This window comes from Pezoporus flaviventris, unplaced genomic scaffold (genome assembly GCF_033815535.1).
Source record: "Pezoporus flaviventris isolate CSIRO_AGI_PZ_B2104156 unplaced genomic scaffold, CSIRO_AGI_Pfla_v1 ptg000050l, whole genome shotgun sequence".
In the NCBI taxonomy this organism is placed as follows: Eukaryota; Metazoa; Chordata; class Aves; order Psittaciformes; family Psittacidae; genus Pezoporus; species Pezoporus flaviventris.
The window spans coordinates 1889071-1916012 of NW_026892598.1; the positions used below are offsets into that span (position 1 = coordinate 1889071).

Genomic DNA, 26942 nt, shown 5'->3' on the forward strand with positions numbered 1-26942 from the left:
CCATTATAAACATCCACAAGCTACAAATATATTTGGATTTAAATAACTCATTTTCTACATATTAGTTACTGCATATCCAAATACGAAGTATATTTAACTTTCAAAAAATACTTTCATGTTTTAACAGAAATATTTTAACACAGACACAGCATGTTTCCGGGGCCTACAGAGCCAAACCCCAGCCACGACTGCTGCCAGCCAATGAAGGCCATATAGACATATGACAGCAGGAATGAGGGATGGTATTCGCTCTTTGGCAGACTGGGAATATCAGTTTATGTAATCTGCAGTCACTTCTTTCACATGGGACAGTATGCATCAGCTGTGTTCTTGGAAGTACTCGAAGTTCTCAAGAAAGCAGTCAGCTCTTTGGGATAGAAATCAAAAAAGTTGTGCTTTAGATTTACAGTGTGCCTGAAACAATGAGGCTTAAACCACGAGGGTGGCTCCTAGGACTCACTGAACTATCCACCTCTAGTATTACAAAGCCAGAAAGGTAAACTTCCTCTTGAGAAAAAACAAACAAACAAACAAACAAAAAAAAAAAACAAAAAGAAACCCAGTAACAAAAAAACCCAACCCACCAAAACCACTGGTAGATTTTGAAAAATAGTAACAAATATTTACTCATAATAAGGTATTTTTTTATAAGCAAGTTAAGAAAAGATAATAAGAAAAGGAAAAGTCTTTGCACTGAAACTTAGAAAGGCTCCAGTGTAAGTCAAGATAAGACCAATGCTTTCTGACTGGCCAATAAGGATTTTTTAATCACTTTAAGAGGTTGCAGTAAATACAAAAGAATAATTATAAACACAGGCAAACCTCAAAGTAAGCAATCTCTTCTATCAATAGGAATGCATTATAGGATTCCTGGATATTCAGGAAGCCTGCAGTTTTAAATGGAAATAACCACTTCAAGGACTCCTTGCAACAAGAGATGTTTTCCTTTGTTGAAGACACTTCTTAATTTTGTAGGAAAACACTATCTGCAGCTAATCAAGCCACTACTGTTTATTAATGCAAACAAATATGTCTTTATAGATGATTAATACACATTTATTAATTAAAATTCTTAAATAGTAAGGATAATATAAAATAATAGAAAATATATAAATTATTACATCTGAAAGAAAACATAGAGGAAGTTAACTCATTTTAAAAAAAACAAGCCTAGGTAGTAACACATACCAGCCATGTGCACGTTTCAAAAGCTATGGTTAGGAATAAAAAATCACTTCCATTCTGCATTGTGCATTTCACAGTATACTAGAATTATTTATATAGACCATAAACAAAGATGAAGTTCAAAAAAAGCTCCATAGCTGAAAGTATAAACAAATAGAGGCCTCCATCACCTCAACAGCTTACAACCTACAGTAAGGACTGTCACAAAACATGGCATGAACTGGCCATTTCAAGCCATACAGAGATAGTAGCTGCTGCTTCTTCAAGAGAGAAAGGCAAAACAGAGAGCACAGCACAGGACAGATTATGAGCCAGACTAGGCCTAGAAACCACCTCCTGCAATTTGCGTTTGCCCAAGCAGTGTATATTACTGAGGGGGATTATAACAGGAAATGCTGTTACCTATACTAAAGTGATCTTTGCTCATACCTCTTGGTACTCACTGCTGTCAAACCAAGTTGATTTCCAGAAAGCAATGCACCTAACAAGTGTGTGTTTGAAGGCATCATGACAACTGTATTTAACCCAGAATTTCAAACTGAGGAAGGGAGAAACCAAAAACTTCAGCCACTTTGCCTTCCTATTCCAGGTTGCTCTGGCTCCTGAAGGGTAAATAACCATTTCCAGAGATCGTTCCCTTGGTGTGACAGTCCGGTCAAGCCCTCCCCAACCCTCATCATGTCTAAGCCTTTCACGTGCCCAAGCAGGTGTAATAAATGGAGAGAAACTGACACAGGATTGTTTGATCATATCTTTGATCTCTAAGTTCACACCCCTCTCCGCCCCCCTCCCCCGTAAAAGTTTGGTTTGAATGCTGGTATTTCAATCATAGATACGGAATACTTAATTTCAATTTACAAAAATCTTTGGAGGGGCTGAATCAAGCCTAACTCAGTGCTGGACTTACTGGAAAGGGTTTGTGATTACTAACATTACCCCTTTAAAATTAAGATGACATTGTTACTGTGTATGATACAAGATAAACACATGTAACAGAACACAGTCACTTTAAGAGTTCCCACACAATTAAGCTGTTGCTGCAAAAAAAACCTTTTGTGAATATTTTCAAGTTTCTTGAAGAGAAACCTATGGTATTTTTAGACAAAAAAAAAAAAAAAATTCAAAAAAATCTGGTTTAGGTTCCAAAACCCTAAAACACTATGAAGGATCCACATATTGGTGATGACAACAAAAACACACAAAGCAACAAAGCAATGCGGAAATAACAGTATAGGCACAATATTACATTAGAAGCCACATGACTAGTCAAAGGTATTTGCCTTCACATTTTTAACAGAACAGCAGCAAAGTTCTCAAAGGAACACTACATTAGAATAAAATGTTATACTTGGCCACTTCTGACACTTGTTTTGAGGTCTGTACAGGCAACATGCCTCCACACCAAGCTAGTGTTCAGCCAACTAAAAAAAAAAATAAAGGAAAGTGTGACTAAAGATTTGTAGATGTAACAAGAAAGGTACGTGGCTAAGCTATAGTAGCAACTATATTTAACCAAAAAACTTGTAACCTTTTAACCGAAAAACAAACACCACACCATTCTTCAAAAAATATTAATCCAACAGATTAAGAGAAAAAATAAGCAATAACATGTTTCTGCCCATGACTTTTTTCATATATTCTATGCAAAACCGCTGAAATACTAGAACTGCATGCATTTACAATATGAAAAGTGGTTTTTTTTCATGCTGCTAGGTACAAAAACTAGTACATGAAAATACCTGAAAGACACAGTATGTCTTAAATTCTTAACTCAAAGTTGATAAAAGTTTACTTATGCAGGTGGCCCCAGCTATCCAAAATGCATGAACGCCAATAACAGAGCGGGCAAACAGAGCGGGTCGAGGCAGTTTGCGCGGCAGTTCGCGCGGGCAGGCGAGCGGGATGGTGAGCACTCGTCGTATGACCAGGGCCCGGTCCGGGAACTCTGCTCTGGCTGCCCCGGCGGTGGCCAGCGTAGGCACCCAGACAGAGCCGATGAGTGAGAGGGGAGGCTGCAGCGCAGAGCTCGGAGTGTAGAGAGTGCCTGCACTGGTCTGGGGAGGGGAGGGTGCACAATGGGCAGGGCTGCACTCGGTGCTCCCCGGTGGAGGAACTCCTGCAGCAGGCGCTCAGCTGCGGGATGCTGTTAATAGGCTGCGGGATGTCAGGGAAGCTGAGAGGAAGCAGGAATGCTTGCTCCTGGCCCAAACTGTGCAGGGGCCTCAACCTTCCCCTCTAGCTCATGAAGGAAAGAAGGAGGCCGCTAACCCGGGAAGCTAGGAATTACTGACAAAAAAAAAACAACGAAAAAAAGAAGGTAAAGGACAACCAAAAGCGAGGGGCTTCCCCCTAAATCCCCTGTCTCCACGCAGAACAGCTTTGCTGTCCTGCAGGGGGCTAATGAGGAAGCGCACTCGAGCCAGAAACAGCCGGCTGATGCACTGCTAAAGAAGATCTCTACTGGTGCTGCCAGGAAAAGCAGCGGGTCGTAGTAGTAGGGGACTCTACACTGAAAGGGACAGAAGCACTCGCCTGCCGGCCTGACCCTGTCTCAAGGGAGGTGTGTTGCCTACCAGGGGCACAGATCAGGGATGTGGCAGAGAGGCTGCCTGCTCTAGTAAGTCCCACGGACTATTACCCACTTCTGGTGATACATGTGGGTGCTAGGGATATAGATAGTAGTAGCCTGGGGAACATAAAGGACTACAGAGCCCTGGGGGAGGTGGTTAGGGGCTCTGGAGCTCAGGTGGTCTTTTCATCAATTCTCCAGGGTACAGGGGAGGACCTAAAAAAAAGCTAGGAGGATTACCCAGGTTAATAACTGGTTAAAAAGGGTGGTGTCATAGTCAGGGGTTTGGGTGTCTTGAACATGGGACCCAAGTTTGTAGGCCAGGTCTACTGGGGGCTGGTGGAGCTGCTAGAGCAGTTTTGCTAGGAGGCTTGCAAGGCTGGTCAAGGAGGCTTTAAACTAGATGTGTTGGGGGAAGGGGCATCATTCCATCCCAACAAACCCAGTCAGTTACCAGAACCTATAATAAATGCCTGGAGAAATGTAGAGATATCCCAGCTGCTCCAGCCAATGAGCCAGCTTCATTTGGAGCTCGGCTCAGATGCCTCTATACAAATGCCCGTAGCATGGGGAACAAACAAGAAGAATTCGAGATGTGGGCACATCTACAGGGGTATGATATAATAGGCATCACAGAAACATGGTGGGATGGATCCTATGACTGCAGTGTCGGAATGGAAGGTTACAAGCTCTTTAGGAAGGACAGGCCTGGCAGGCGGGGAGGGGGAGTTGCCCTTTATGTTAGGGATAGGCTGGAGAGTATGGAACTCTGTCTGGGGACAGGTGAGCAGTCCACAGAGAGTTTGTGGATCAGGGTTAAAGGGAATATAGCTATGGGAGACATTACTGTGGGGATCTGTTACAGACCACATGATCAAGGAGAACCTGCGGATGAAGCACTCTATAGACAGATAGGAAAAGCCTCACGCTCGCAGGCCCTTGCTCTCATGGGTGACTTCAACCACCCTGACATCTGTTGGAAGGACGGTATAGCCCGGCACAAGCAATCGAGGAGGTTCCTTGATTGTGTAGAAGACAACTTCCTTCTGCAAGTAACAGAGGAGCCGACAATGAGAGGTGCCATGCTTGACCTCGTGCTCACCAAGAAGGAAGGGCTCGTTGGAAATTTGACGCTCCAGGACAGCCTTGTATGCAGCGATCATGAGATGGTCAAATTTGAGATCCTCAGGACAGTGAGAAGAGTGTGCAGCAAGCTCACTGCCCTGGACTTCAAAAGAGCAGACTTTGGCCTCTTCAGGAACCTGCTTAGGAAGGTTCCATGGGATACAGCCCTAGAGGGCAGAGGGGCCCAAGACTGTTGGTTGATATTCAAGGATCACCTGCTGCAAGTCCAGGAGTGTTGCATCCCAACTAGAAGGAAGTGCAGCAGGAGGGCCAGGAAACCTCCTTGGATGGATAAGGAGCTCCTGAGGAAAATTCAGTTGAAAAAAGAGGCTTATAATAAGTGGAAGCAAGAACAGGTGGCATGGGAAGAGTACAGGGATATTGTCCAAGAAGCTAGGGACCAGGTTAGGAAAGCTGAGGCCTAGTTAGAATTAAACTTAGCTAGAGATAACAGGAAGGGATTCTACAGGTACGTAGCAAATAAAAAACAGACTAGGGACAATGTAGGCCCCCTCAGAAAGCTCTCGGGAGAAGGCTGAGGTTCTGAATGACTTCTTTGCCTCGGTCTTCACTGCCAAAGGCTCTGACTGCACCACCCAAGTCTTGGAAGGCAGAGGCACGGACTGTGAGAATGAAGACTTTGCGCCCACTGTAGGAGAGGAACTGGTTCGAGACCATCTTAAAAATCTGAACGTGCACAAGTCCATGGGTCCTGATGAGATCCATCTGTGGGTCCTGAAGGAGATGGCAAATGAAGTTGCGAAGCCGCTGGCCATCATATTTCAGAAATCGTGGCAGTCAGGTGAAGTTCCCGATGACTGGAAAAAGGGAAATATAACTGCCATTTTCAAGAAGGGGAAAATGGATGACCTGGGGAATTACAGACCAGTCAGTCTCACCTCTGTGGCCTTCTATGATGGGGCTACAGAACTGATGGACAGGGGTAGAGCAGTTGATGTCATCTACCTGGACTTGTGCAAAGCATTCGACACTGTCCCATACGACATCCTTGTCTCTAAATTGGTGGATGGACAACTCGGTGGATAAAGAACTGTCTGGATGGCTACACACAAAGAGTTGGACACCAGTTACGAGTGGTGTCCCTCAGGGATCGATGCTGGGACTGGTCTTCTTCAACATCTTCGTCGCTGACATGGACAGTGGGATTGAGTGTGCCCTCAGCAAGTTTGCCGATGACACCAAGCTGTGTGGTTCGGTTGATACGCTGGAGGGAAGGGATGCCATCCAGAGGGACCTTGACACGCTTGTGAGGTGGGCTGATGCCAACCTCATGAGGTTTAACCATGACAAGTGCAAGGTCCTACACCTGGGTAGGAGCAATCCCAGGCACAGCCACATGTTGGGCAGAGAAGAGATTCAGAGCAGCCCTGCAGAGAAGGACTTGGGGGTGCTGGTTGATGAGAAAATGAACATGAGCCGGCTTCAGTGTGTGCTTGCAGCCCAGAAAGCCAACCGTATCCTGGGCTGCACCAAAAGGAGCATGACCAGCAGGTCGAAGGAGGTGATCCTGCCCCTCTACTCTGCTCTTGTGAGACCTCACTTGGAGTATTGTGTGCAGTTCTGATCAGAGGACTGGAGCACCTCCTGTATGAAGACAGGCTGAGAAAGTTGGGGCTGTTCAACCTGGAGAAGAGAAGGCTGCGTGGAGACCTCATAGCAGCCTTCCAGTATCTGAAGGGGGCCTATAGGGATGCTGGAGAGGGACTCTTCATTAGAGACTGTAGTGACAGGACAAGGGGTAATGGGTTAAAACTTAAACAGGGGAAGTTTAGATTGGATATAAGAAGGAAATTCTTTCCTGTTAGGGTGGTGAGGCACTGGAATGGGTTGCCCAGGGAGGTTGTGAATGCTCCATCCCTGGCGGTCTTCAAGACCAGGTTGGATGAGACCTTGGGTGATATGATTTAGCGTTAGGTGTCCCTGCCCATGGCAGGGGGGTTGGAACTAGATGATCTTAAGGTCCTTTCCAACCCTAACGATTCTATGATTCTATGATTCTATGTCTTTTTCCTCTGAGCAGCATGAAGCACATAGAACTGTTCTCCCTGGGCTTCAACCCACGAGGTGCTGAACATTTTGGTCCTGATCCAATAATGCACTTAAACAAATGATTACGTCTTTAAACAACCAGTACTAGACAGACCAGAGTTTCTTCATCCACTTCTGCTTTATGCCAGCACACACTCTAGTCCTAGTTCTTGTACAAGTAACCAGAAGACAAACCATTCTGTTCTCAAGGATCAACATTGCACCTAAGCTTATCCAGTGAAAAAACTCACTGTAAGAGTTCGTAGCATTGTGAAATATCCATAATGCTATTCAAACACACACCCACTAAATAGAGGCCTCCCTCCTTTTCCCCAATATGGTGATGCCTCTCTTAGTGGAGCCCTGTCGCGGCAAGTAAACGCTAGCAGGTTGAGAGTCTGATCCCTTAAGATCAAAACAGCTGAAAGCAAAAGGAAAAAAATATTTATATGTGCCCGAAGATATACAACTGAGTTTTGATTTTACCACATTAAGAAACTTGCTTCTGAACACCCCCAAGTTTAAGCACCAGAGCTAAAGAAAGGGAAAAAGCTACTAAAAGCACACCAAAACCATTTGTGCATGTTGCTTCAATTACACATCAACAAATGTTAAAGCAAGAAATGCAGTTTAAAAAAAAAAGTGAAATATATTTAATTAGAGTATTCAAGGCCTTTCCAATACGTATAAGAAAAAACACGGTACGAGGTAATGTTTCAGTTCTTAGTGGATTTTCCCTTTTCCTATCCTTTTCCTTTCCTTTTTCCTTTCCCCTTTCCTTTCCTTATTTTAGGGCACATCAAAAGCACTGATTTCATTTTATATTTCCTTGGCAATCTTCTAACCAAGAACTTTATATTCTTCTCTGCCTTCCCTCATTTACATTCACTTCCACATAGCACTTGACAGTTTAATATTCACAGAATCATAGAATAGTTTGGGTTGGATAGACCTTTAGAGGTCATGTAGTCCACCCCCCCGCAATAAGCCAGCACATCTTCAACTAGGTCAGGTTGCTCAGAGCCCCATCAGACCAATGAGTCTACCATCTCTCTGAGCAACCTGTTCTAGTGTTTCAGCAAACTCATTGTAAAAAATGTCTTCCTTATGTCTAATTTAAATCTATCCTCTTTCAGTTCAGTTTAAAACCATCACCCCTCTCCCTATCACTACAGGCCCTACTAAAAAGTCTGTCACTAGCTTTCTCATAAGCCCCACATACATAAAGGCTGCAATAAGGTCTCCCTGGAGCCTTCTCCAGGCTGAGCAACCCCAACTCTCTCAGTCCTTCTTTATAGCAGAAGTGCCCCAGTACTCTGGTCATTTCTGTGGCTCTCCTCTGGACCCTCCCTAACAGGTCCATGTCTTTCATGTGCCAAGTACACCACAGCTGAGATGCTGTACTCCATGTGGGATCTTACCACAGCAGAGTAGAGAGGCTGAATCACCTCCCTCAGCCTGCTGGTCACACTGCTTTTGATACAGCCCAAGCTACAGCTGGCTTTCTGGGCTGCAAGTGCACATTGCCAGCTCATGTTCAGTTTTTCAGTCACCGGTGCCCTCAAGGCCTTTTCCTCTGGGGTACTCTCCCAACCTCTATTGGTATTGGGGCTTGCCCTGACCAAGGTGCACGACCTTGCACTTGGCCTTGCTGAGCCCCATGAGGTTCAAAATAACAGGCTAGTAAATTGCACTTGATCAAATGTGCATTTCAAGGATCTGTGTGCCATTCTTCAGGCCAATCACTTGTCCTTTACATGCTACAGTTCACTTTAAAGGAACTACATGACTGGCATTCATGGATGATTCATCCCTCCCCAACATGCCTCCAATATCACACAGCCAGACAGCGTGTCAACTCCCATATTGTCTCAGATTAGCATGCAAGCATTCTTGGGCATATATTAAAATATCAACATTAATTTTCAAATGACAACAAAGATGCTCATCTCCAGCTTTAAGAAGATCAGCCTGCTGTGCCAGGGTACTCATATGGAAGATAGAATCGTAGAATCATAGAATAACTAGGGTTGGAAAGGACCTTCAGATCATCTAGTTCCAACCCCCCTGCCATGGGGAGGGACACCTCACACTAAACCATCTCTCCCAAGGCTCTGTTCAACCTGGCCTTGAACACTACCAAGGATGGAGCATTCACAACCTCCCTAGGCAACCCATTCCAGTGCCTCAGCACCCTAACAGGAAAGAATTGCCTTCTTATATCCAATCTAAACTTCTCCTGTTTAAGTTTTAACCCATCACCCCTTATCCTGTTGCTATAGTCCCTAATGAATAGTCCATCCCCAGCATCCCTATAGGCCCCCTTCAGATACTGGAAGGCTGCTATGAGGTCTCCACGCAGCCTTCTCTTCTCCAGGCTGAACAGCCCCAACTTTCTCAGCCTATCTTCATACAGGAGGTGCTCCACTCCCCTGATCATCCTCGCGGTCCTCCTCTGGACTTGTTCCAACAATTCCATGTCCTTTTTATGTTGAGGACACCAGAACTGCACACAATACTCCAAGTGAGGTTTCACGAGAGCAGAGTAGAGGAGCAGGATCACCTCCTTCAACCTGCTGGTCATGCTCCTTTTGGTGCAGCCCAGGATACGGTTGGCTTTCTGGGCTGCAACCACACACTGGTGGCTCTGAACCAGACATAAATATCAGTCACATATTCTTATCAGCCAAATGGGTGGGTAACATGGGCCATAACTACAGTTACTGATTAAAGCTCAAAGAGAGCAACCACCAGGATAATAGAGAAAACAATGGTAGGGACAGAGAAAACTGGACTCAGAAGTCTAAGATGCCAAGCATTACTGGCTCTGCAACCTAAACATATAGTACATTTTATTCTTAGCAGTTCTTTCGACTGATTTTTAACCTGGTGATTGAAGCTTCAAGGCAAATAAGAACACTGACAACCTGCTGGATAGAAGGAGAGGTTCTTCTGTGCAAGATACTTCATGTATAACAATACATTTTATAGTTACTTCAATTACCTTTAGCTTACACTAGTCTCCTACCAAGTGAAAGAACAGGAAGCCAGTGCAACATTACAGCAGCACAATCTTTGTATCTTAGTATTAACAGAAAATGCATTTTTTTGGTGAACCTGTCATTATTCAACACAATTACTTACTTTGTACTAGGACTCATCCACTTCTAGAATCTACTGCAATGTCACTATGCATTTGTTATTATGCAGGCATAAAGGAATCATAAAGAAAAAAAGGTTTCAAGCTTGTTAACGTGAAATTCAGCATCACCTGAGAAGTGATCAAGTTGGGGAAAGAACTATTAAATCATTTATCCACCTGTGAATCTGAAGGATAAAAAAAATGAACTAAATACCACAATTCTCACATTGCCTATTAAATATGTGTATAGCTTGTTTCTTGTGAAAACTGAAAACCAAAAGTATTTGCTCTTATTATGATATGAAAACTAAAGCTTTTGTTTTAAAGTCTAACCTACTTTCCTTCAAACTCCTCTCAGTAAAATTCATCCTTGTCCATACATGTAAGAGGAGTAATAAGTGCTAGGAAACCAAAAAGCAGAAAGGTTCTTTAGGTATTTGAAAACTCCTATCAAAAAAAAAGGAAAGATCCCATATCAACTCCCACTGCTGAAGTGAAACTCAGTATTAACTTTTGGATAGAAGTAAACCACAAGTCAAACTAAATCTTGCAACATTTTAAGCTAATTTTCATCATAGGATTATGTATCACCAGTACTGATTCATTTTGAAGGAATAAACAACTCTCCCTATACTACTTCACAAGCTGAAACAATTTCCATTAAGGTGATCGCTACTACCATGTCTCCACCACTTGTCTCTTCTTGTGAGAACTCTTCCTCTCACACAACAACAAAAAAAAAAAAACAAACCTAAAAAGAGCTTTACAAGTGAATTATTTTAACAGCACAACCATATAACTTACTTTTCAGTCTTTCTGGATGGACAGAATTCTTTCTAGAGGGAATAGAGAATTACCTTGTTACACCAGTTAGTGTTCTTTATTCCCTAAGAACAGTTAAAAAAGGAAAATTAATTTCATTAAGAGAATTTTTCACAAACACAAGCGAAAGTCAATGCTTGGGAAAAAACCAGAAATATCTAATAATCTGCATTCTTCTTGGAATTTTCTTCATGACATAAAATATAAATAAGGGAAAAGGACAAGGATGAAAAGTAAGAGTAAGGAGCTTAAATATCCCTCTCAGATGTCTGACAGACGCTTCTCTTTGTTAGTCTTTCATTTAAAAACTGTACCTTCCTGCAATTAGTTCTCTACCAGGCAGTTGCCAAGACACCAGATCTATAAAAAGTTGTGTAACCTATCCCAGTATTAGTTACTAACAACTTAAAGCAGTGCTCAAAGTTTCCTACAAAATCTTCTTTGTTGTAACAGAGCAAGTGCTCTCACATTACCCACCTATTGTTCAGTCATTTAGAACCTCTCACCATACCAAGTGGTGGTTCGACTGGGGGATTCCCTTCTTCTGAAGCTTGCATTTTATACAAGTTTCCCCTTGTTATGAGCCCTTCTCATTCCTCATCCTATTTCCTCTTGTCCAACACATCTCATTACCCACCCACCATTTCCAATGGCTACAATATTTAAAAGAATTATCAGCTATCTTGCTCACCCCTTCCTTCCATCAATCTCATTTCTGAACTGCTCCACGAGCAAACAATCACTTAACTGTCCTTTTACTTTATATCATCTGAATTCCTATTATATTATGCAACTACATTTAATTTATGCTCTCCTGCTCCTATGCTACTCATTTCCTTTGCAGCAGTCCCCCACTGTTTTTTGCCTTGAATGAAATTACTTACTCTTTGAACCAGTTGCCATTTAAAACAGTTCTTACCAGCTTCTCATACAACTAGTCTCTATTCACTCACCCCTTCCTACATTTAGCATATCTGTACACGACCTCAGACTTTTTGTAATGTGGTCTCATAAAACAGTGAAGAGGAATCATAGAATCATTTAGGTTGGAAAAGATGCTTAAGGTCATTGAGTCCACCCGTTATCCTAGAACTGTCAAGTCCACTACTAAACCAACTGCCACATCTACACATCTTTCAAATACCTCCAGGAATGGTGACTCTACCACTTCCCTGGGCAGCCTGTTCCGATGACTGACAAACCTTTCAGTGTAGAATTTTTTTTCCTAATATCTAGTTTAAACCTCTAATGGCCCAACTTGAGGCCTTTTCCTCTCATCCTATCACTTGATGCTTGGGAATAAAGACCAGCACCAATGGCCTTGATGTAGTGAGAGGCACAGAACTGAACACAGGATTTGAGATGTTGCCCACCAGTACCCAGTACAGGGGGATGATAACTGCCCTAGACCTGCTGGCCACACTATTGCTGATACAGGACAGGATGCTGTTGGCCTTCTTGGCTACCTGGACACAAGCTGAATCACGTTCAGCTCCGTCAATCAGCACCCCTGGGTCCAGTGCAGCTTTCCAGGCACTCTTCCCCAAGCCCTTTGTGTTGCATGCGGTTGTTGTGGCCCAAGGGCAGGACCCAGCACTTTGCTCTCACACCACTGGCCACAGCTCATTGATCCAGCCTGTCTAGATCCCTCTGCAGAGCCTTCCTCTCCTTCAGCAGATCAACACTCCTGCCCAAATGCTGTCATGTGCAGCGTTACTGAGGGTGTACTTGATTCCCTCCTCCAGACCACTGCTAAAGATATTAAACAGAACTGGCCCCAGTACTGAGCCCTGGCGAACACCACTTGTGAGCAGCCACCAACTGGATTTAACTCCATTCACCACCACTCTTTGGGCCAGTCCATCCAGACAGTTTTTACCCAGCGAAGAGTACGTCTGTCCAAGCCAGTTTCTCCAGGAGGATGCTGTGGGAAATAGTGTCAAAGACTTTACTAAAGTCTAGGTAGACAACATCCACAGCATTTCCTTCATCCAATAAGCGGGTCACCTGCTCACAGAAGGAGACCAGGCTAGCGAAGTAGGACCTTCTTTCATAAGCCCATGTTGACATGGCTTGATCAGCTGGCTGCCATGTACGTGTTGTGTGATGGCACTCAAGATGATCTGCAAATGACCTTCCCTGCACCAAGTTCAGACTGACAGGCCTGTAGTTCCCCAGATCCTCCTTTCAGCCCTTTTGGTAAATGGCGTCACATTTGGTAACTTTTTGTCAACTGGGACTTCCCTGGTTAGCCAGGGCTGCTGATAAATGATTAAAAGTGGCTCTGCAAGCACTTCTGCCAGCTCCCTCAGTACCCCTAGGCAGAAACCAAGGATATAGATAATTCTGAAAATAATGAAAGCAGCCTGTTACCGCAGTAAGAACTGTGATGCTATCTACCTGGCACATTGTAATGGCTACAAATTCAAAGGAAAATGTTCTCCCAACCACTTAGAGACTCAGATATTCATACTCAGCATTTACTGGTATTTATATGCCAGTGACACACTGCATGCATTGCTCAAAAATCTCATTTCTGCTTGCCTTGCTACACCATTAGCTTTAAATAATTTATATTCTTTAAATGGCATGGGGTTTCTTGTGAACTTCTTTTTCAAGACAAAATAAATGCTATTTCAATATTTTTAGTTTAAAGAGTACTAAGAGTTATACCCTGGCGAGTAAGTTTTGCTTTCCATTGGCATATTTTATTTTGCTAGTTAGTTTTCATTCTCTATTGAAATTATCAAGGTCAGAATCTAGGGAAATGAACTTCTGAACTGCACAAAAAAAAATAATTAAGGAATGTATGCAATTTTATAGTAATATCAAGCCATACTCAGAAACTGGCTTATTCTCATTATAATGTTTATTTGGACACTGAGTAAGCCAAATCATAAGATGGCATTTTTTCTAAAATAGCTTCCAAACAAAAAGCTATTCCAGATTCACTGCTTACGTTTGCACATTACCTTAATACACGGTATTTTTTAGGAGAAAAAACAAGCCCTAATTCCAACATTTGACCCATTAAGATATTATCTATATCAAATCACAATATTCTATATATCTCATTAAAAATATGAAACAAAAAGTCCCTCACATTTTACTCCTCAGTCTGAGCTCCTGCTCCTACTGGAATATTACTCATTGCTGCTCGTAGTCAGGTAAAAGAATTCTTGAGATTCAACTCTTTCTTGTATCAATTATAAAGATGTTGCAATCTAACTTCTCACTCTACCAAGCTGCTATACAACACTATCTTAAAATGATAGTTGTCCAATTCAGCTGCTGAGAGCTACTTCAAATCCAATGTTTGCTTGACCGCAGACAAAAAGAATTCAAACAAGTCTACAAACATACAATAAAGTACTTCCAGCACAACTGAATGTATCCAACTAGATCTCTAGATAGTACGCCCAAACTTAAAACTTGTGAATTACTGCTGCTAGCTTATTTTTGCTGTCATGGGGATCTCGATATCAAACTTCGTGGTGATTTAAATGGAAATTCTCTAAGATGCATTACATAAATACTCTGATGGACCCAAACTCTGATGGACCCAATTTTGACCTGTTTACTCAACACAAAAATTAAAGTCACGCCTTTCTGTTGTCAGTCATGCGACCATATGACAGAAAATATACCACAATAAAAAAGAACAGAATATTTACATTAAAAAAAAAAAAAAAAAAAAAGTAACTGATTTAAACTGATTTACATTCTATGTACTTAGCTTTGCATGGTATTAAATGCCATATGAACAAATATGTATCATTCCGAATCATCTTTGCAATAATGTAATGCTATTTTTGTTTTTCATATAAAAACAGTATGAGAATTTAAAATCTCTTTCTCTTATATCCTTTAATGGATAATCAAAAAAGTCTCAATTTAGTAAATGGCCACTTTTGTGCTAAAAACCATAACTAAAAAACTTTTCCCTTAACTGCTTTTCACTACTGACCTCCACATCAAAGAACTGAAAGAAACTTTATAATTTTTATACCAACTGGCAATTCTCAATGAATCCACAACTATTACTATTGACTTTCTAGAAGTCACAGTCCCCCAAGCACTCAAATTCTATTAGGAAAAACTCCAGCACCACTCTCTCCCTTCTACACTCATGTCAGCCTTGTTTCCTTCTTCGTTTAGCAGGAAGCTTCAGGCCCTGCAATGCAAATGTGTGCAATGATAGCAGTAAGAAATTAAGCATGTTTACCCTACTAAAACTGTTTTTAAAAACTGAATTTTAATGTATGGATATATACCCATAAATTACATCTGATAAAGCACTACACTGTGTATGGCAAGTATCTCATAGTTCTTTTAAAATAAAAGTTGCAAAGTTTCCCATGAGCGTGTTTGCATGTTTTTTTCATTACTGTACACTACCACACCAAGGAACCACAGATGTTTTGTTTTATGAGAGTGAGCATCTTACTAGTCTACGTGGCCTACCACACACACTTTATAAAAACCACTCGAGCTAAGGAAAAGTTTTCATTTCTGTCCTGAAGTCCTGAAGTCCGGTAGTTTGACAATGGCTGTATGCAATATTGTCAGAGGCAAAAAAATGCATAGTTTGACATGTTTAATTGCTTCAGCAATCTGCTGAAACAAAATCTGTGTGAATATGAGATCAGAATTTGCTGCTCAAATTCGTATAAGTGATGATGTGGCAACTCTAGAAACTTTAGAAACAGCTGCTGGAACAGTTCCTGGGGAAAAAAAAAAAAAAAGACGACAATTCCTCAGAATTCTATCTCACAGAGTATAAGTTTGGAAATCTCATAAGCTTTCAACAGACCTTTTCCTTAGGACATTTATATGGTCTGTAAAAGAATGTCAGTAATTTAACACTCTAACTGTTTTAAGCAGAATTCAAGCCCAATCTAGCACAATTTTCTTCTTCAAGAAACTGTTGTGCTTAAAATTATTAATGACACAAGTAATGCAAGAATTTTTACATGCATTTCCATAGAGCTAAAGCAACTGTTGTCAAGTATTCCAGAGTTCAAAGTCCTGCTTGCATTCTAACTTTGTGCAGATTTGTAATTTACAGAAAAGAAAAAAAAGTTATTTACCAGCATACTCAGAAATAAACTGATGGAAAAGATCAGCTATTTGGTTTTGAACTGTGTACAGTTTTTTCTTTTACTCAGTTCTTATAACTTGTTTATATGCTTTTTCAAAGACTTTTAGACAGATTTCAGTGACATATAAGAGACTGCAAGACCAGCTTCAAGGAAGCTTGTAAGAGCATGTGCAAGTCAGGGGTATACAGATCTTGGGAGTGCCAGAATTCAGGCACAGCTTCAATTCTGACCACAGATCATCCTAGGCACCTGTACTTTTTCAAAAGCATCGAAGTGCTAACCACTTTACCTAAAGAATAATTTTGAAGTGGTCACAGATGAATCAAAGCTGACTTAAGTTGCCCGAGAACACATCTCTCAGAGTTTAACCATACTGGCAGATAGCTCAGAACAGTGCCACAACTAGTGTCCACCAGGGAAAATGGTACATGAAGAACAGTTAGAGGTTGGGGCACTTACGAGGACTGAAAAGCCTAACATTACAGACCTTCTTCAATCTGAGGGAGTCTGGACAAATGCCTCCACTTCAAGAGAATAGCTTGACCAGAATGCTGGAGAGGTGCTGAAATAAACAAGGCTTGTAAGTCCAAGACTAACAAAAGGGAACTCATCTGTGGACCAGTAAGAAGAGTTTCCTCAGGGGTAAAGAGTTCTGAGTTCCAGTACTTCCTTTGAGGGAACTCACGCATTTTATATTAATCGTTGGATAAGCAGCCTTTGGAGCACTGCCAAGGACTTTTCCTACGGAAATGCTCCCACTGGTGAAATACATGACCAGGCTCGCCTGACCCCATAAAATCTCCCGTCTTTGAAGGACAGTAACCCCAGCATTAGTGTTAGTATTGGTGATTAGTGCACTTCGCTGGTCATTCAAGATTCAACTCGTCTCAGACTGAGGGAACCCATACACTACTAGAAACTACTACTAGAAAGTTTTTCAACTGCTAGAAAGTTTTCTAACAACTAAACCATTAAACAAAAACTGAAGCGTTTTTCCCATCAGACAGATGCATGCCTTGAAAGACAGCACGATATTTTGTATTATGAGCAGCAGGACATCTCACGGTTCAGTTCAATACCAGATAACTGGTCAAGTATCTCATCTCCCCAGAGAAGCCTGAATCACCTGTCCTGGTTTAAACCCAGTCAGCCAGCTTGTTCACTCACTTCCCCCCCTTCTTGCCCTCCCCCCATTCCCAGAGGGACAGAGAGGAGAATCTAAAAGAATGCAACTCCCACAGGTTAAGAACAGTTTAGTAACTAAGGTATAACACAAATCACTACAGCTACCACCAATAATAATAATGATAAAGGAAATAACAAGGGAAGAGAATACAACACCTCACCACCAGCCGACTGATAACCCAGCCCCCCCAAGCCTGACCAAGCACTGACCCATACCTCCTCCAACCCTGCAGACTCCCAGCCCTTCCGGGTAACTCCCAGTTACATCCTGAGCATGACATGCTGTGGTATGGAATACCTCTTTGGCTAGCTTGGGTCAGGTGTCCTGTCTCTGCTTCCTCCTGGCTTCCCCTCCTCCCTGGCAGAGCATGAGCCTCACAAAGTCCTTGGCCAAACCAAAACATCATTGTTATCAGCTCTGTTCCCAAGCCGAAAGTCAAAACACTGCACTGCACCACCTACCAAGAAGGAGAAAAATGACTGCTACTGCTGAACCCAGGGCATCAACTCACTGGGCTAACAGCCTAGCATTTCAAACCACTTTAAACACAGCACTCGGACACTGTTATTTTGAAAGTTTCCATCTAGGATTCTTTATCACTGGTAAAGAATATCCAGGAATGCACTTAAAAGTATCAAAACATATCTCAGGTAATGCTAGCCATTTGGATACGATGCACTAAAATATTAATGCTTACATCTGCTTGCTCATGATAGTGAAATGCAATTTTAAAGGAAACTCAGGAAAGAAGGCCTAAGTATTCATTTCACTAATTCATGTGGGAAATAGAACTCCTGAAAAATTACATTTTGCTTTACTTATTCCTGGACTGCAACTTATTTTAAGGGCTCTTTTGAAACAGGTAAGAGACCAGTTGTGTTTTCCCCTTAGTCATATTTTCAAAAAATAAATATAAACTTATTTAAGTCTAATAGTGAAACTATTAGATTTTTCTTTCAAGCTGATTTGCAGTCACTCTCCAATGAACTCATTATGTAACATTATCAAGACCAGACAAATAAAAGGCTCCTTTGTTTTCCTCTTTCAACTCTCTAGTTCTCCTGCCCTTATAGCTGTGACAAATAGTTAACTTACGTAACATAAACACCTGCTGGACAACATAGCTGCACATCATACATTCATCCTTTTTTGGATTTTGGTGGTTGCACACCCTCCCCAAACGTTATTTTATAGAAAAGCCACAATTTTAAGATAAACATTTAAGTAGCAAAGAACACCACAGTACTATCAGTGCCACAAACCAACTGAACAACTCACTGAGGTGGAAGAGGGACCATCTGTCTATACCCCTCCTCCAAGCCTCTCCCATCCATCCCTGGTCCCTTGTTCCTGCTGCTCTCCCAGCCTGTTAGACCCTGCTACCTCAGTTGCAGAGATCTACCCTAGCAAAAAACTTACTCTGCTCACAGAAGAGGGAGGCAGGACTACGTGGTGGGAATGCGTGAGGAGCAAAGAGAGTGAGAAGCCCCAGCTTCAGAAGCAGTAAGTCCAACTGCCGCAGTCAGAGAATTACAGTCCTTTGGGAGAATGTTGCATGCATCTAATACACCACAAAGCAACCAATTGTTCACAAAAAGCTTTATATGAAAGGCCTTTCAATGTTAAAAAATGTAGTTGGCCTTTCAGCAGTTTGTGAGTGAAGGCATGTATAAATTCAAGTTCAGTAACTGTTTTTCTATTTACTTTTGTTATCTTAGCTGTGTCTGACCACCTAATGACAAATACACCTACCCATGCTACACCAGGCCAACCCAAGCTTTATACAAGCATCTACAAATACACATTTACTTCTGGTTGCACTATGGTAAGTTTCACAGATAAAACCTGGACTGCCACTTGAGACTTTAAGAGGCTGTATGTCAGTTTTCTTCACAAGTTAAAGTTATTCCCCATGGCTTTCTTCTTGTTTTTTCATAATCAGCCACGTTATCCATCTTTGACTTTGCTGTACACCAGCCTAAATCCTCAGCCACATGTCCAGATTGCTTTCTGATTATGTCATTCATCTAAATTGCAAACCAGGTCAGGATGCAGTGCTAAATCTTAACAGTAAAAGAGCCTGAGCATCACAACACAAAGTGTCGGTACTCAAACCACTACCTGATTGGAATCCCCCACCTTGAGCTTCTTTATTAAGCTCCCTACATTTCTGAAATCTGCACTTTGTTCGGCCAACTGAAAAATGTGTGTGCACACATACTGCTCTGAAGATAAAATGTATCTTCACTCTACCTTTTAGAGAAAAAAAAAAAAAAAAAAAAAGAGAATACTCTAATTGTGGCTGACAAGCACTTTATAGACATCAGCTTTAATTTTCTAAACCCCACAGCTTTGTAAATAAAGTTCAATCTTTTCTAATTCAGCAAGAGATTCATAACATTTTTTACAGAGAGAAATTAATTTGGATGCATGCAATTGATTATTAAACATAAATTCAAGAAAAAATCACCTGATACCAATTCCATTCCCAAACAAGTTTAGCAAACTAAATTTGTATGTCCACAGACATAAAAAACCTCTCAACTCTGAGAAAATTTAAATTTGCTTACTAATATTCAGCTTCAGCCGTTACAGCACTTAGGTAGACACACATTAGAACACTTATTTTTAGAACAATTCATACAGGCATAATATGCATTAGCTTCATGGGCTTTCTGCAGCTTAATTCCTTGAGTTAGTCACAAGGAATTAATTAAAACAAAGAAATGAAAAAAGAAGGGCAGAGAGGTAACTATTTGTTGTAAACATGTAATACTGGTAGCAGAGTATGACTGTAAAAACGGAACAACATCATTTAAGAAGTACAGGTTTTAAAATTTAAAAAAAACAACAAAACCCAACACAACCAAACCCTGTCCCTCAACTGTATATTGTTGATCAACAACAATCATTTTTCACATTAAACATGAGCTAACTCCCTTTACACTTCCCTTGTCCATGGCAGCTGATGATTATGTGCTGCCATCTAGCATTTCCAGAAAAGTTTAACTTCCAAACCTATTCTGTGTCAAGACACCTGAAAATTTAGAAAGCTTTTTAAAATAGGAAACATATATAGAAACAGTTGAGGGAAAAAAAAAAAAAAAAAGAAAAAGATTCCTTCAGCCTGAATTATAAAATTGAATACCAGATGAGAATACAATTAGGCTCAATGCAAACCCTGCAAAATCACTGATCATATGCAGCCAATCCCTGGCAGCATGCAAGGCCAGGCTACACGGAGCCTTGGCCGACACGGTCTACTGTGAGGCCTCCCTGGCCACGGCAGGCGGTTGGAAGTAGATGATCTTAAGATCCCTTACAACCCAAACCAGTCTATGATTCTATGACTACATAATAATTGCAAAATCAAACATTTTTATTCCACAAGTTATGTTTCCTTTGTAGAACTGAAAATGATAAGTAGAAAATCTTAAAAAATACTGCATTTTCCTCTTCGTTTTCAAAAACTCTAGTCTTCACAATTTCACTTTGTTCTAACTTAGTGCAGTCTTTACTTTTCCCCACCTCCCACCTCACTCTTCCTCCGGTACAGAAATAAAAATGCAATAATGCCATACAGGAATTGGGATGTCTGGATTACAAAAACGTTTGTGTTTTTTAACTCTTTTCCAATCCTAATTTTTCAGTCATGCAGTCAAACTGTACCACATTATTTGTCAGCAGGAAGATGATGGCTTCTTAAAATTACTGGACTTTGCCAAACACTGGTACTGCCAAGGTCTTGCTTTTTTCTGTTATTATCTAGCTATACATGCAACTAGAGAAAAAGAAGATTTATACATTTTTGGCACAATAAATGTTGTTAAAAATGAACGTAATGTGAGTTTCTGAAGCTGTTACACCAATATAAGCAACTTTACATGGAAAGATAAATTATGAATAGAATGTCTAAATTAATTATCCTGTGAAGAGCGAATAATTATTAATTACTTCTTATACTTTTCTGTTTTATTTCACCTCATCACAACAACTGCAATTCCCTCTTATTTTTATCCAGTATGCTTACCACTGTACAGGAATTTCAGATCCCATTCATACAGCCACCTAAACAGTATGACATTTTTAGTCTTTGTATTAGATCACTACAGCTGGGAGCATGTTGCTTCATGGAAGCACTACTCTTTAATCAAATGATAATTGTTCATAATATTCAACTCTGAAGTTTCATTGGTGGCAAGTTAAAGCATTACCCCTTTAAGTGTCCTTTAATTTCAAAACACGTATGTACTCTACTTCATTATAATACTGGAATCAAAGGCTACATGTTCACACTGTACTAACAAAACTTTCCATTCAGAGTGAGGGGTTTTTTGTTTGTTTTTAGCAGGACACTAACACCAGAACAACTCCTGCCATTGAATTAAACTGAACTGATGCTACCTACTCAAACGGTAAGTAATTATCCTTCCCATTCAGAAATAAGCTAAGTAAGTATATATTACCTGTACAAAGCAGATGCTGTGCAACTTTTTCCGAGGACAATACAGATTATAAGAATGTTGTAGACACTCCAGAACAAGTAAGTTTTGGACACTGATAACTATTTGTTTTCTTAGTTACTGGTATCAAATACACAATAGGAAGTAAGGAAAATGAAGGTAATTTGACTTAAAATATTTATCAAGACAACGGTTTGTTACTGAAAAACACTGATATCAAGCTATTTGTTCTTCCTGTAAACAAAATATGAACTGGTAAAAAAATCTTGAAACCTGTCATCCTAGGATTTAAGACTCTATCATACAACAGAATATTATAGTTCATTATATTAGTTAAGAGCAGAAGCATGCTTTTGCCAGAATTAAAACCTGAACTAAAACCAGAACTAAAATATAATACAGATGAATTTACAAGGCCTTGCAAAGACAAACAAGTTATCAGCTATACAAGGGTGACAAAGTTCTTTCTGCAACAAGTACCATCATGCCTATTTCATATGGCCTAATGGGGTAAGAAATCTGTAGGGTGCCTAGTACTGGTTGACTGCAGAATGCTAAAAGTGCACCTTAATAGGGCCACTTTGTAATTACAATAAATCTTCCCTTTAGCAAACTGGAAGAACCTAAAGAAAACTGTTTAAAACATTAGACTTTCTAAAATTGCTACTTTATTTATGCTCAAATTCCATTTCACCTTTATTAGAAGGTAAGTATTTCTTAGCAGTATGTCCTGGGTTCAGCAATAGCACTCATCTTTCTCCTTCTCAGTAGCTGGTGCAGTGCTGTGTTTTCAGCTTTAACCTGAGAACAATGCTGATAACACCGATGTTCTTAGTTATTGCTTAGTAATGTTTACTCCGACCAAGGACATTTTCAGTCTCATGCTCTGGCAGTGAGGACAGGCACAGGAAGCCAGGAGGAAGCAGAGACAGGACACCTGACCCAGAGGTATTCCATACCACAGCATGTCATGCCCAGTATATAAATGGGGGAGTTATCCGGAAGGCTCAGATCACTGCTCAGGTCGGGCTGCTTATTGGTGGATGGGTGTTGAACAATTGTATTCTTTCCCCTTGTTATTTCCCTTATCATTATTGTTACTGGTGGTAGCAGTAGTAGTTTTGTGTTATATCTTACTTACTGGACGGTTCTTATCTCAACATGTGGGAGTTACATGTTTTCGATTCTCCTCCCCCTCCCTCTAGGAGCAGGGTGGGGAAAAAGATGGGGAGTGATCAAGCAGCTGCATGGTTCTGAGTTACCAGGTGGGCTTAAACCATGACACAGTAAAATATGTTCTTTAAAGGCATCTCAGTAATAAATAAACAGCAGATAATCCAGGTATTTGTAAAGAAAATAAGTATTTCATGTATTATGACTAATCACTGTAGTAATTAATACAGCTCTGGTGCTTATGAGAAGACACAGGTGTGGAAATGGAAAAAAATTGTTTAACCTAGTCACAAGAGGCCTCCATCAGACTCTCAGCCAGCCTAACCTTCTGCCTCTCCTGATGAGGTGACATCCATGATTTCAGTCTCTGTACTACCTTACACATCTCAGATGGACTTATTAGAGAGTGCCTACTTTTTAACCAAGCTCTGATGAAAGCTCTCACCTCCATAAAACCTAAGAACTTACTTTCAGTTTCCTCTTAGGATAACGTGATGCTTGAACTATGAGAAGGAACAGCGTCCTCACTGTCCTTACCAATTTTTTCAGTCTTTTCTACAGAAACTCATTGTATTCTATCTTTCTGAAAGACTGAGGTCACTCCTCAGTCAAATAATACTCCTGTCCTAATCCCTTGTTACCCAAGTATCTCTTCGGTGAAAAAACATGAATCACCACCTGAACGTAGTCAATAAAAAAAAAATAAAAATCTCTGCTTCAACAACAAACGTTTTTTTTATGGAAAAAGACAAAAATGCCTTTTTTTTCTTTGGTGATTCACTGGCACACTTCAATATTAAATCACTCACATTTGACCTTACACTTTTAATAGCAAGGACCAAAAGTTTATAATATACCTGTATTTTATGTAATATCAACCTATGTTTTTTTCTAACAAACAGGCTACCTTCTCACTTAATCCTTGACTTGCAAACCAATCTCCCATACGCCTAGAATATGAAGCTTACCTTAAATATAAGTAGAAATTGAGCATGCTTGTATAATCTGTCATTTTGATTCTGCTGATGACAAACAGCAACTTTAACCATACCGTAAATTATCTAGGAATCCTGGAAGTGCACAATGCCATCTGCAGAAACTAATACAACACATATTCAACAGGACTGAAATCTACTCTTCAGGCATTGCAGCAAAAGTTTAAAGAGGCTGGTTTGGTTGTGTCACACTTACCGTACACTATTATTTGCAAATACATAGTCAAAACCCATCAGAAGTTAAATACACCTAACTAATTTAATTCACAGTATAGAGAAGGATAAAAAAAATCTGAAAGAAATATGAAACATCAGACTTCTAACAAAACTGGAAAAGGTTAGCTCTAACCCGGTCATTTGTCATTAACAGCACCTCCAAAGCAATAGGCCAACACCGTGTTTGCTATCCAGGAGAGAGGCAACTGAGACTCTGGTAGGTCTACTAGAATCACCTGCAAAACTTCACACGATGCAATAACGATACTACAGTCAATTTCAGGATGTTGAAGAGAAGCACACGTCGACCAGTGCGTAGCGCCTCCCTAAAGGTAGTTTATCTTCGTAAGGCATATCTTCACTCTCATCACACAGACCTGTCGCCGAGAGCCAGCACACTGCGCAGGCCTTCCCAGGAGTAGGCGGCAGCCGGCTCAGGCCACATGGCGACAGCAGCAGCCGGGACCACACCGGGGCTTTCCTCCCCACTCCAGGCAGCCACGCGGGCCCTGGGGAGGGTCGGCTCGGTCCGGCCCGGCACGGCCCGCTGGCACACGCCGCCGCCCAGCTCTGCCTCCAAGTGCCCCGGGCCCCTCCATGCGCCGCGGCTTCCACCCGGCCCGCGCCTCCCCCGCCCGACCGACACACCAGAGGAGGCGGTGAAAGGTATCTCACTCACCTCGTTGTTGAGGTTCAGCGCAGTGGCCATAGCACCAACCGCTCCCCACCCAGCTCCCACAGCCCCACCACGCTCCCCACACGCTGTCGCACCGGCTGCGAGAAGCGAAACTGCGCGCAGGCGCCGGGAGTGCGGCGGAGATGTCCCTCCAAGCCGAAACTCTATGGTGGAACCGCCGCTCTAGGCCACGTCTCTGAGACCTCGGTCCTCCGACCCCGCCTCCGCGGCCGGCCATGGCCGGTAGTGCATTCCGCCCACGTCCCTGCTCCTTTGGGAACGGCGGCCAAGAGGGTTCGCTTCTGGCGTCCATCAGCAGCAGCCCGGGATCGCAGTTTTCTCGCCTTGCAGCTGGAGCCGCGGGACCAGCCTGTAAAAGAGCACAGGAGAATTCGGGGAATGGTGCCGTGCCTCCAGGCTTCTTCCCCAATACCCCCCTTTTCCCCGTGACACGAGGCAGCTTCCATTTCTAAACCACTTTAGAGTTTCCAGACTGATTTTCCCGTTCGTGCAGAAGGCAGGGACCACTTGGCACAGAAATAAAGGTTTAGCTCTGTAAAATTCGACACGCACAGCTCATTTTAAGTAGCTGTGGTGAATAGAGGTGGAGGTTGGGCCCGGTCGAAGTCTGGAAAGTTTGGCGAATTTTTATCCGGACGTTTCCTCGTTATTTCATTTATTGTGCTAGAAGAACCTGTTGAGCAGCCATGTCAGGGGGTTGGAGCTATATAATTTTTAAAGTGCCTTCCAACCCAAGCCCAATTCTATGACTGATGTAAACTCTTACAGGTATTTTTCTATCTTGTAGAACTCATGGCTAAATGTAAACAAGTCTTGTCATGGCTAGAGAATGAATCAGTTATTGTTTCAAGTCACTATTTATCTATTCCAGTGTTCACAAGAACTGAGACAATATTTAAAAATATTTGATGAAATCGTTTTAAATGTAAAACCATTTTGTTTATACTAATCAACTTCTGGGAATTCTGCAGTTGTGCACCAACGATGAGCTGGTCCCTGGGTGGCACTGTGGTGCCTGGAATGATTCTGTTCGGAAGTCTGAGTATAAACGAATACAGCTGTCCTTAGCTGCCTCTGTGCTGCATTTTGTCTGCAGGATCTAGCATTTAGATGTTATTATATATTAATGTTTGATTTCTAAGTGATGCTCAGGCATCTCCTGTAAATTAACTGCAGCTAAATTACCTTTGGCTGTGACTTCTATCCAGTCTTGCATGCAAGTGGGATCAGGCCAAACTAGTCCATCAAGGTAAAACTTCCAAGTTTTGAAACATTTAGGATGTTTCAGAAAGTGGTATTGGTTGCTCGATAGCAGTCTAGGTTTCATTTGGATCAATAAAGAGCTAACAGAAACTACTTTGAATCCATCCCTTCATAATGTAGTACTGGTATTTCCAACTGGAGCTGTATTTCAGGTTAACAGGATTTCAGTTGATGTGAATGCTTTGGCTCTAATGGCAGGTGAAAGATATTTACTACAGCTGCTGATTTGCAAAAAGCGCTGGCTTGAGCAGTTATGCCCAGCCTGCCTAGTCAGCAGACCACCACTGTAGTACCACTGGTGGTAAGCAGCTATAGTATTCTACATGAGAAGTAGCATCTTTTGATTATGTCTGCATATGCAGCAGTATTGAATGTGATGCACTCAATACCATTAGTATATTTTAAAATAATTAAGAATATTATATCTAGATTGTATATACTGAGTGTAAAATTGAAATCAGAAACTCAGTAAGGAAAGATCTTGCAAGGAAAATAAAGAGGTGCTTCCCTTTGTCTTAATGTTTCATACAAAACTAATTCCTAGATATACAAGTCTTAAATCCTATTGCACACTTTAGCAAAGACAAAGACAAAAGCAGGGTCAGGGAGCCAGCTGTGGTTCTGACTCCAACCAGTGTCAGCCTGGCCTCATATCAGTTAGAGTTGTTCTCTGTCTGTGCAACCTGTTGGGTCATAACTTCAATTTTTCTTTCCATTTCCTCTGGACACTGAAATTACTTGCTTTGGAAGTTTCTCATAGACCCTGATGACATACTCGTGGCCCTTCTTCTTCCGACAGTTTTGGGGTTTTGTTACTTAGTCACTGATGAAAATGTGTATTTTTTCTGGCTTCACCTTTTTAAACTTCAGTTGCTTCCAGAGTTTAGAATTACTGTGCACCATGGCTGGTTCATTGGCTCTTTGTCATTCTGTTTTTCAGACTTAAATTCATTCT

At 41.5% G+C, this 26942-nt stretch overlaps 1 protein-coding gene across 1 annotated transcript in view; it reads right to left on the reverse strand.

Moving 5' to 3' along the window:
* SRFBP1 (serum response factor binding protein 1) overlaps positions 1–24924 on the reverse strand; it is a 71206-nt gene extending 46282 nt beyond the window's left edge. Inside the window, exon 1 of the mRNA XM_061468686.1 lies at positions 24707–24924. Within this exon, the coding sequence (XP_061324670.1) occupies positions 24707–24736 (30 nt within the window). The 5' untranslated portion in view covers positions 24737–24924. The remainder of the gene's footprint in view (positions 1–24706) is intronic.
* Between the last annotated feature and the right edge of the window lie 2018 nt (positions 24925–26942).